Source organism: Solanum stenotomum, unplaced genomic scaffold, assembly GCF_019186545.1.
Source record: "Solanum stenotomum isolate F172 unplaced genomic scaffold, ASM1918654v1 scaffold17773, whole genome shotgun sequence".
Classification (NCBI taxonomy): domain Eukaryota; kingdom Viridiplantae; phylum Streptophyta; class Magnoliopsida; order Solanales; family Solanaceae; genus Solanum; species Solanum stenotomum.
The window spans coordinates 1-11095 of NW_026024709.1; the positions used below are offsets into that span (position 1 = coordinate 1).

At 32.7% G+C, this 11095-nt stretch overlaps 2 protein-coding genes across 5 annotated transcripts; one reads left to right on the top strand and one right to left on the bottom strand.

Moving 5' to 3' along the window:
- Positions 1 to 83: 83 nt before the first annotated feature.
- LOC125850571 (osmotin-like protein OSML13) lies at positions 84 to 9279 on the bottom strand. Of its 4 annotated transcripts, XM_049530448.1 has the most exons (3): positions 8776 to 9279; positions 4655 to 4718; positions 84 to 410 (listed from the first exon to the last, which is right to left on the bottom strand). In XM_049530448.1, the coding sequence occupies exons 1-3, from the start codon at positions 9250 to 9252 to the stop codon at positions 211 to 213; spliced, it is 741 nt and encodes a 246-aa protein (XP_049386405.1). In that variant the 5' UTR covers positions 9253 to 9279; the 3' UTR covers positions 84 to 210. The 4 variants fall into 4 exon arrangements, with proteins under 4 accessions (XP_049386405.1, XP_049386404.1, XP_049386402.1 ...); XM_049530447.1 differs by lacking the exon at positions 4655 to 4718 and having other exon boundaries at positions 86 to 410; positions 8712 to 9278; XM_049530445.1 differs by lacking the exons at positions 4655 to 4718; positions 8776 to 9279 and adding an exon at positions 5121 to 5213 and having other exon boundaries at positions 86 to 876.
- LOC125850572 (ethylene-responsive proteinase inhibitor 1) lies at positions 5843 to 7219 on the top strand. Its single transcript, XM_049530449.1, has 3 exons — positions 5843 to 5998; positions 6101 to 6196; positions 6902 to 7219. The coding sequence occupies exons 1-3, from the start codon at positions 5941 to 5943 to the stop codon at positions 7102 to 7104; spliced, it is 357 nt and encodes a 118-aa protein (XP_049386406.1). The 5' UTR covers positions 5843 to 5940; the 3' UTR covers positions 7105 to 7219.
- Positions 9280 to 11095: the final 1816 nt, after the last annotated feature.

Below are 11095 nucleotides of genomic sequence, written 5' to 3' on the forward strand. Positions count from 1 at the left end.
TGCATATTATAATCTTTATGTCCTTGAAATTACTCTCTCACTTGACAACCTGCTACCGTAAACGAACAAAATATACACAAAAGAACATAAAATAATATTCGAAACAACAGATTTGTGATGATGTGACTCTTATTCATGTATTATATTAGGTTTATTACAAGCCAATATTACTTGACCACTTCAAGCAATTTAAAAGAAATTGACTCAATTTTACTTAGCCTCTTCATCACTTGCAGGCATCTCCAAGGGGAAATTTGGGCTAGTAACACCATTAGGGCAAAAGACAACCCTATAATTTGTACTATCACTAGGGCAAGTAAATGTACTAGTAGGATCATCTTGTGGATAGCTATAGGCATCGGGGCATCTTTGTTTGAAGAATCTTGACAAGTCAGTAGGACCACATGGACCTTGGGTGCAACAATATTGTTGTCCTCCGAACGTGGTACAAGGATTGTTACATCCTCCAGGCACCCTAAGTGAACCAGGACATTCACCATTTATATTTGCCGTGCATTGAATTGAGTGGCATTTTCCACCACTAGGATTGGTCGGGGCAAAAGTCATCGGTATATTAAATCCGTCAACTAAAGAAATGTCCCAGAAATCTAGGTTGTTAAACTGGTTCAAGGCGTATTCGGCCAGGGTGTTTGGCGGTTTACCCCATCCGGTACACTGCAAGACTCCACCACAATCACCAGTCTGACAAGAACCTCTACCAGCACCATCAAAATTGCAATTAGTACGACCCCATATACGTGCCATCGCAGTGCCCCTCGGTGCATTGATGACCCATGTCTGACCTCGATCGAGACGTCGACCACCGCCTATCGGGGTCGATGCCGCCCACACGGTGTATGGACAGTTGTTTCGGACCTCAAAAGTGGTAGCATAAGTATAAGTCACAAAAGCAAGGAAGAAGAAAACAAAAGAAGATCTCAAGTAGGCCATGTTTTTTTAACTATTTTTTTTAGTCAAGTTGTTGGATGAAGTGACAAATTGTTGGGCAGTTTATATAGGGGTGTGGAGGCTATTGAAACTACGGATTTTAATCACAAATATCAATATCACACTTGACTAATCAACGAATAATATTTAAATATGTTTAAGTAAAGGTTGAGGTGGCTCAACATATAAGAGCCGCCTACTAATTACTCCATTACTTTATATGAAAATAAAAGTCAAACTATTATTTTTTTCGATTTCTTATCTAGTGTTCGATGTCTGCTGTTCTTATTAAATCTAAATTTACAAATTAATTATGCTCTTAACAAGATTTTTTCATTTTTAAAGGTTCAATTTCACATTCATAAAGAATAGAGAAATTGCATCTGTTTCAACGGCAATCCATATGGATAACATAGAAGACAAATTTGTTTAATATAACGTGACAAGACTTTTTCTTAAAACTTAGGCTTAAGTCATCTGCTGCCTGTTAAGGTTGTCCTCATAATTCACTTAAACATCTCAACTATGGCTTATACCTATTGAACACCTAAATTATTCAAAATGTGTGTCTATTAAACACAAAATGCTGATGTGGCAAAATAAGTGCATCTCATTGCATTGAAGCGTGTGAACAGGTCCCAAACTTTTTTTATTAATAATAAACTTGTACCTTTTTTCCTTCTATGACACTTGGCATTGCATTAATTAAAATAATTAAAAAATAAACTTTTATTCAAAATGATGTCTTATAATATCCAAAAAGAAAACAAACCCACCCCCACCCCTGTAGCCTGTAGGCTATACCAGCAGTTGTCTTCTTCTTCTCCCCATTTTAATCATTTTAAACTCTGATTTGGTTCTTCATTTTTATTTTTCGCTTTTTATAAAAAAAAAAAAAAAAAAACTGAATCTGCTAAGTGCTAATCAAATTTGAAAGAACGAAAAAAAAATCGAACATCAGAGTTATAAAGGCAACTTCCGTCCATCTCTATTTCCGGTCACTTCGATCAACAAACATCACCAGCCATTACAGTTATAAAATAATATCAGAAAATTTGATATAATTCATTTGAATCCTCACGATTTCTCTTCGTCAGTGATTTTAAAATAATTTATCAAGTCAACTTATTTTTCACAATAATCACTCCATTAATCTATCTTGCTTCATGATTTGTTTCATTATTTGTATTTGACTTAATTTTCATAGCTCATAATTTATTATAAGAAGAAAAATAAAAGTTAATCTCTTCATAGGAATAGAAAATAGTGAGCGATAACGGATGAAGAAGAAGAAGAAAGGGCAAATAATTAGATGGGCGGGGAGAGATTTGCCTTTTTCTTTCTTTTTTTGTTGTTGTTGCCGCAGGAGGTGCCGACATTAGGGGAAGAAGAAGAAAGGTGGGTGGGTTCCTGTGGGAGGGTGGGGGAGGAAATTTTTTTTCTTTCTTTTTTGTTAATCAATTTTTTGAATTATTAAAGGTTGGAATTAAAAATAAATGAAAATTCATTAGATTGGGCCCACGTGCCACATGCTAAAGTCTTATTGGTTACTTTTTCAAGTACAATGTGCGTGAATTACACACACCACATTTTAAAAGCTTTATTATCATTTTGTGTTCAATAAGTACATATTCCTTAATATTAGAGTGTGTAATAGGTACTAGTCATAAAGGTGTCTAAGTGAATTATGCGGATAACTTTAGGGGGCCACGGATGACTTAAGCCTAAAACTTAATTGAAAGAAGTAACCATTATTTTTCTTTCATGGACGAAGCTTCTTTTTATATTTCTTCTGCCTCATATTAGATGATCATTTTCCATTTTACACGATGCTTAAGAAATTATAAATAAGAAGATGATTTTATTAATTCACCCCTTAAAAAGCTTCTTGAAAATTTTACAAACAAATGTGAACACTTTCAAAAAAAAAATTAATTGCAAGGATAATATAGAAAAAACTAATTAATTTTTACTTGATTTAGTAAAGTGATCAACTAAAATGAGAAAATTATATTTAGTATAAAAATCAACTAATATAAAACAGAGAGACTAGTTATCTAAGTCATTTTCTATTTCGTGTTCAAGTTTCACCCGTATTATGTATTTTATCCATAGGCGAAATTTTCGGATCACCATCAATAAAATAATGAAAGTTATTCCAATTGATTGCATCTAAAATCTTCAATTAGTAAATCTACACTTTCCCCTAAGCATTAATTCACTTCACAAATCTTCAATTTCGATCCCCTCTTGGAAAAGGGATAAAATGATAAATTTCCCCATTCTCTCTCCAACTAATATCATGATAGCTTCTCAATTTCATTGTTTCATTTTTTTTTTCCACCCCGTGTTTGGAGCCTATATTAGAGTCCCGATTAAATCTAAATTGGGCACAGCAGGGCCCATTTGGGGGTGACGTTCCCAACAAGATTTTTTTCTATATCCAGGGCTTGAACCCGAGACCTCTGGTTAAGGGTGAAACATTCCAACCCTGAATTATTTTCCACAATTTATGTGATAATATTATTCTTTTAAAAGAAGTGTAACACATATTATCGCATATTATTTTAGGTGTATTGTTTCTGAAACTTATAAGTGATAGTTTGGGTGTGTTTTTCACACTCTCAATAGTTTAGGTGTGTTTTTGACACTTCACTCTTTTAATTTTGAACTTTTTGCCATTGTGACATTTTTTTCAGTTGACGATTATATTATTTTTATAAAAGAGAGTGTAATACAAACACTATCACATATTACTTGAGGTGTTTTGTTCAAACTTATGAGTGATAGTTTATGGGTGTTTCTCTTACACTCTCAATAATTTAAATATAAAATTAAAAAAATGATAGTTTAAGTGTTTTCTAGAAACTTAACTCAATTAAATATCGTCAGTAAATCCTAGTAAAGACGTAATTTCACTGGCGATCTACCTAAGATCTATTTGGTGGTTTTTATCGTCGTTGATTTTTGTCGCAAATTTAATTGACATAAGTTATGGAATTACTTGCAGTGACATTATGGTCGCCACTAAATATATTCAGTGGCGATTTACTATGCTCCTAGTGACCAAAAAAGTCTGATTTATGGTAGCGAATTACTAATAATAAGTCCGATTTAAAGAGGCTCATATACATAACAGCGTGAAATGATTCTCAGGGCAATAAATTCAATTAACCAAAATTTAAAAGATAAAATTTCACCTTTTCATAGTTCAGCTAGGACAGTATCAATACTTTTTTGTTTGTTTATTGGTCTAAGTCTTAACACTTTACTAAGAGTTTTTTTTTAAATTTAAAAAGAACGATAATTCAAATGCACTGTTGATTTATACATCAAGTAAAGTACACGTGGGATGTAGCTCTTATTTAGGTCTTTAAGTCTATTACAAACTCTCACCAATAAAGTAAAAGTTCAAATAGTTAACTAACTGGGCTATTAAGATTTTTCATTACACCAAAGATCACTCGATCATTTGAAGTAATTTTGAAGAAAGAGACTCAAATTTACTTGGCCACTTCATCAGTACTTGCAGGCATCTCCAAGGGGAAATTTGGATCAGCAACACCATTAGGACAAAAGACAACCCTATAGTTTGTACTACCACTAGGACAAGTAAATGTGCTAGTAGGATCATCTTGTGGGTAGCTATAAGCATCAGGACATCTTTTCTTGAAAAATTTGGACAACTCTGTAGGACCACATGGACCTTGGGTGCAACAATATTGTTGTCCTCCAAACGTGGTACAAGGATTGTTACATCCTCCAGGTACCTTAAGGGCGCGAGGACATTCACCATTTATATTGGCCGTGCAATGAATTGCATGACATTTCCCAGCACTAGGTTTGGTCGGGGCAAAAGTCATTGGAATATTGAATCCGTCAACTAAAGAAATATCCCAGAAATCTAGGTTGCTAAACTGATCCAAGGCATATTCAGCCAAGGTGTTTGGGGGCTTACCCCACCCGGTACACTGCAAGACTCCACCACAATCACCAGTCTGACACGAACCCCTTCCTGCAGCATTGAAGTTACAACCAGTACGACCCCATATACGTGCCATCTTAGTTCCCCTTGGAGCATTGATGACCCATGTTTGGCCCTTATTGAGACGTCGACCACCGCCTATCGGGGTCGATGCTGCCCACACGGTGTATGGACAGTTGTTACGTACCTCGATAGTGGCAGCATAAGTGTAAGTCACAAAAGCAAGAAGGGAGAAAATAAAAGAAGATCTCAAGTTGCCCATGTTAATTTGTTGAAATTTATATATGAGGACAAATTATTTTTTGGTACTTTATATAGGGGTATGGCGGCTTTTGGCACTATGGATTTTTATTAATCATATATAACACAAAATCATACTTTGACTAATTATAAACTAATAATATTAAAATATGCGTTGGTAAAGGTTGAGGTGGAAAATATGTAAGAGCCGCCTAATAATTAATTATTTTATGAACTCTGTAACGTGACGGACCTTTTTCCTAAGACTATTTTTTTCTTAAAAAAACAGTCATTTCAATAGCTTTGACCAAAGTTTCTTCCATACTTATCTATGCTCATTTTACTTTTATCGTGTTTAGTACGCATTTGAACATAAAAATTGAAAGTAAAATTAGTTATATTTTCTTCATATTACTCGTAGTATGAATCATTTGCTAGATTAACATGAAATATACAAATCAACACGATTTTGATGTAACAGATCATTTGTTGGACCACAACTTTTTAATGCAAGTATCTATTAAAAGAACTCCTATTGATGCAAAAATCAATAAATAAATTGGGAGGAATTGACTGACAAGTCATCAAACTTATCGTCGATCCACATTAAAATAATGTTAGTATGGCTGCTTTTAGATAAACAAGTGGATCATGTACAATTGAGTTAAAAAAATATCTCCTATAAATATCTATATATACCTCTAAAACTAAATGCATCTAACAACACAAATATAAACTTAGATTCTTTAAAGAAATTGCAGAATTAAATGGAGGCAAATAAGTCTATGGTGAAGTTGGTAGCTTTCTTGATAATTTTTGCATCATGTAATTAATTCTTTCTATTTTAAATTTAATTTCTTTCACATATATTTAATATTTTTATTTATTAAAAAAATTAATTAATTATGTAAAATTATTTATGAACAGGCTTTCAATCTCTCACTGCTCAAGATTTGGAAATCGAAGTTAGTGATGGCTTAAATGTCTTGCAACTACATGATGTCTCTCAATCATTTTGTCCAGGTTTGGTTTTTACTCTATCATCTTCTTTTTTTTATTTCGGTGCTTGATATTCGTATGAGACCTGACTAAATTTGAATTTACATTGAAATTTTTTATATTGAGGAATAAAATAGTTTCTAACAATTGACGAATCTATATTTAGGGGGACCAAAATCTAAGACATCTGATAAAGAATATATAAATTAAGATTCATACTTCTTCTTTTTTATTTTCCATCCGGTGTCCGAAGCCTACATTGAAGCCCCGACTAAATTCGAATCGCGCACTCCAAACAAGATTTTCTCCATACCCAAGGCTCGAACCTGAGACCTCTGGTTAAGGGTGAAGTACTCCCACTAGTACACCACATTAAGATTCATATTTAACACTCCACAAATCACAATTCTTGTTGGTCTTTCATCTCCTGATTATTGTTGAAGTCTAATTGTTGATTTTTTCTGATATAAAATAACTTTTGATTTATAGAAGTTTTAATCAATCAATAATGACATAAAATATAAATGTGCTCTTTAACTTAGCCTTAACTGACATATATGCCCTTCAACTTTGAATGCATACAAATAGTCACTAAAACTCGTATAAAGTTGAATAAATAAACATACCCGTCCAGTGTCATACATTAAATCCGGGGACAGTTTATTATGTGTATATATATAATTGTGCATATAATATTTAATTAATTACTTGTATTTTTGTAAATTATAGGTGTGACGAAAGAAAGTTGGCCAGAACTTCTAGGGACACCAGCTAAGTTTGCAAAGCAAATAATTCAGAAGGAAAATCCAAAATTAACAAATGTTGAAACTCTACTGAATGGTTCTGCTTTTACAGAAGATTTGAGATGCAATAGAGTTCGTCTTTTTGTTAATTTACTGGACATTGTTGTACAAACTCCCAAAGTTGGTTAAACAAAATTAATTCATGTTATATATATGTATCTAGCCTCCAGAAAAACAAATTAGAGATGTATGGTTAATGTTTCCACTATAATTGGTGATTAATAAATGTGGCTTTTAATATTAATATGATTTTTCATTTGTTATACATATACTACTACAACAACAATAATCATTGAAATCTCACAAGTACTGGAGTATGTGGAAAGTGATGTGTACGTAACCTTTCCTCAATTATAACGTAAACTTGTTTGATTACCAAATGAATACATTTTAATCTATAATAGTGTACGTGTATATTAGTTATAATATTTAACAAGTTATATCCAGGGACGGCTCAACGTAATTGGGGGCCTAAAGCGAAATTTTAATTCGTGGCCTAAATTATAAATACACTTCATATACGTATTTATTCATAATTTATTTTTTTACACTATTTAGATTAAAATTATTAGTACTTAATATTGTTTTTTCAGTTACTAGTTTTAGGTAAGATTTTATCAACTCAACATTGAAAAACATCTTTTAAGTGAGGCAATTATTTTATGTATTGTTAACATAATGCTATAAGTAATAAGTTGATAAATATTAAATAAAGATAAGAGTTAGAACCATAAAATTTGACTCAAGAAGTTGATGACTTGGTATACCTCATTTTAATATGCTTATAGTAATGCTTGAAACTAAAATTTAAAAAGAAATAAAAAAGAATTTGTAATTCACTTTGTTCAACACTCTTCACTATTAATTCTTATTTTTAACAAAGTACAAAAGATGTTAAAGTGGATAAAATAATTTATTTTTTTTTAAATTATAATTTTTATCATAAATAATGAATTTTTCTATAAAAATTTTAATACATAATTTATTCTTGACAAAAATTTGGGGCCCCGAAATTTGGGGGCCTAAGGCAAAGGCCTTATTTTCCAAAGCATAGAACCGCCCCTGGTTATATCGAGAGATTTACATCTACTTATTATTTAGGAGAAATGATTTTCTAGCCTTTTATAATTTGCTTATAAGAAATAATTTTTATTATTACTATAGAATATCTGAAAAAGCTATTATCTTTCGTTCAACTCATTTAATTTTTTCTGGGATATAGAGAAGATTTAAATTAAAGCATAAATGACAAACGATAAACTGTAGGATGAATCGAAATATAGTCGATACATTAAAACTACGTGTAAAGAATCAATCAGACTGACCTTATATCATATTTCATTATAAAAACATTTAAGTTGAAGGGTATATATATATATATATACTCCACACGCATATACACAAACTTGTTATCAATGACTTTCTAGCCTTTTATAACTTGCTTATAAGAAATAATCTTTATTTTTACCTATAGAAAATCTGAAAAGGCTATTATCTTCTGTTCAAATTGTATAAGAGAGCAAGATTTCTCATTTACTTGGCCACTTCATCAGTACTTGCACGCATCTCCAAGGAGAAATTTGGGCCAGCAACACCATTAGGACAAAAGACAACCCTATAATTTGTACTACCACTAGGACAGGTAAATGTGCTAGTAGGATCATCTTGTGGGTAGCTATACGCATCAGGACATCTTTGTTTGAAAAAATTGGAAAAGAACGTAGGACCACATGGACCTTCGGTGCAACAATATTGTTGTCCTCCAAACGTGGTACAAGGATTGTTACATCCTCCGGGTACTTTAAGTTGACTAGGGCATTCACCATTTATATTAGCCGTGCATTGAATTGCGTGGCATTTCTCTCCACTTGGATTAGTCGGGGCGAAAGTCATCGGTATATTAAATCCATCAACTAAAGAAATGTCCCAAAAATCTAAGTTGCTGAACTGGTCCAAGGCGTACTCAGCTAGGGTGTTTGGCGGTTTGCCCCACCCGGTGCACTGCAGGACACCACCACAATCACCAGTCATGCACGAACCTCTACCAGCACCATCGAAGTTACATCCAGTACGACCCCATATACGTGCCATCGTAGTGCCCCTAGGCGCATCAATGACCCACGTTTGGCCTCGATCGAGACGTCGCCCACCGCCTATCGGGGTCGATGCCGCCCAGACGGTGTATGGACAGTTGTTGCGTACTTCTATAGTGGCAGCACAAGTGAAAGTCACAAAAGCAAGAAGGGAGAAAACAAAAGAAGATCTCAAGTACCCCATGTTTGTTGAAATTTATATGTGGACAAATTATTTTTGGTACTTTATAGATAGGGATATGGCGGCTTTTGGCACTATGGATATTAATCGTATTATATAACAATATCATACTTTGACTAATTATAAACAAATAATATTACAATATGATTTAGTAAACGTTGAGGTGGCAAAATGTATAAGAGCCGCCTAATAATTAATTATTTTATGAATATAGACTATAGTTACAAGTGAACTTTATTTGGTGATAACTTGGACATATAAACTCTGTATCGTGACGGAACTTTTCTTAAAACTAAATATTAAAAAGCAGCTATTTAAGATTTTTCGTGGCAAAAGTTTCTTGCATACTTATCTATGCCCATTTTTACTTTTATCGTTCTAGCCTTCTAGGTACGCGTTTGAACATAAAAAATCATAAAAATTGAAAGTAAAAATTAGTTTTTTTTTCATATTACTCGTATGGATCATTTGTTAGATCAATGTGAAATATACAAATCATTCTGATTTTAAAATCACAACTATTCTACCTGATGGGGAAGTCTATGTGATTCGTGACAAATGTTTGATTATTCTAAGTCTGGATTGGAGTCACAACTTTTAGTGCAAATATCTATTAAAAGAACCCCTATTGATGCAAAAGTCAATAAATATTTAATATCATACTTTATTTATTTTTACGATGGAGCATGGATACATTTACTAATTAAAATAAATTGGGAGGAATTGATCGACAAGTCATCAAGCTTATCGTCGATCCACATTAAAATAACGTTAGTATGGCTGCTTTTAGAGAAACAAGTGGATCATGTATAATTTAGTTAAAAAATATCTCCTATAAATATATATCTATACCTCTAAAACTAAATGCATCTAACAACACAAATATAAACTTAGATTCTTTAAAGAAATTGCAGAATTAAATGGAGGCAAATAAGTCTATGGTGAAGTTGGTTGCTTTCTTGATAATTTTTGCATCATGTAATTAATTGACCATTTCTTTCTATTTTGAATTTAATTTCTTTCACATATATTTAATATTTTTATTTATTAAAAAAATTAATTAATTATGTAAAATTATTTATGAACAGGCTTTCAATCACTCACTGCTCGAGATTTGGAAATCGAAGTTAGTGATGGCTTAAATGTCTTACAACTACATGATTTGTCTCAATCATTTTGTCCAGGTTTGGTTTTTACTCTATCATCTTCTTTTTTTTTCTTTTTTTTTTTCGTTCGGTGTTTGATATTCGTATGAGGCCCAACTAAATTTGAACGAATGTCAGGATCGAATCTTAGGTTGATTATCGGGGTCGTGTATATAGGTTCGACTGTCGGGGGTTGAGGTCAGGGTCCCAATTCAAATGTCGTGTCTTGGGTTGGGAGTCAGGGTCAGGTCTTAGGTTAAATCTCATGCTCGGATTCCGAATTTGTCATCAGATTATGTCCTAATTCGCGTGTCGAGATCGAGTCCTGGATCGATTATTGGAATTGATTTCCGAGTTAGAAACTATTTTCCTACTCTCTAGCAAAATATAAAAGATATTTTCTAGAAAACATTTTCCTTCGTACCAAACACACCCTAATTGTTGATTTTTTTCCTCGTATAAAGTAACTTTTGATTTATAGTACTTTTAATCAATCGACAATGACATAATATATAAATATGGTCTTTAATTAATTACTTGTATTTTTGTAAATTATAGGTGTGACAAAGGAAAGGTGGCCAGAACTTCTTGGAACACCAGCTAAGTTTGCAAAGCAAATAATTCAGAAGGAAAATCCAAAATTAACAATGGTTCTGCTTTTACAGAAGATTTGAGATGCAATAGAGTTCGTCTTTTTGTTA

Coding starts and splice junctions, on each gene's coding strand:
- LOC125850572 (XM_049530449.1), top strand. CDS start 5,941: ATGGAGGCAAATAAGTCTATGGTGAAGTTGGTAGCTTTCTTGATAATT. Junction 5,999..6,100: donor CTTGATAATTTTTGCATCAT/GTAATTAATTCT, acceptor ATTTATGAACAG/GCTTTCAATCTCTCACTGCT. Junction 6,197..6,901: donor CTCTCAATCATTTTGTCCAG/GTTTGGTTTTTA, acceptor TGTAAATTATAG/GTGTGACGAAAGAAAGTTGG.
- LOC125850571 (XM_049530444.1), bottom strand. CDS start 9,252: ATGGGGTACTTGAGATCTTCTTTTGTTTTCTCCCTTCTTGCTTTTGTG. Junction 4,719..8,775: donor AATGCCCTAGTCAACTTAAA/GTACCCGGAGGA, acceptor CGCGCCCTTAAG/GTACCTGGAGGATGTAACAA.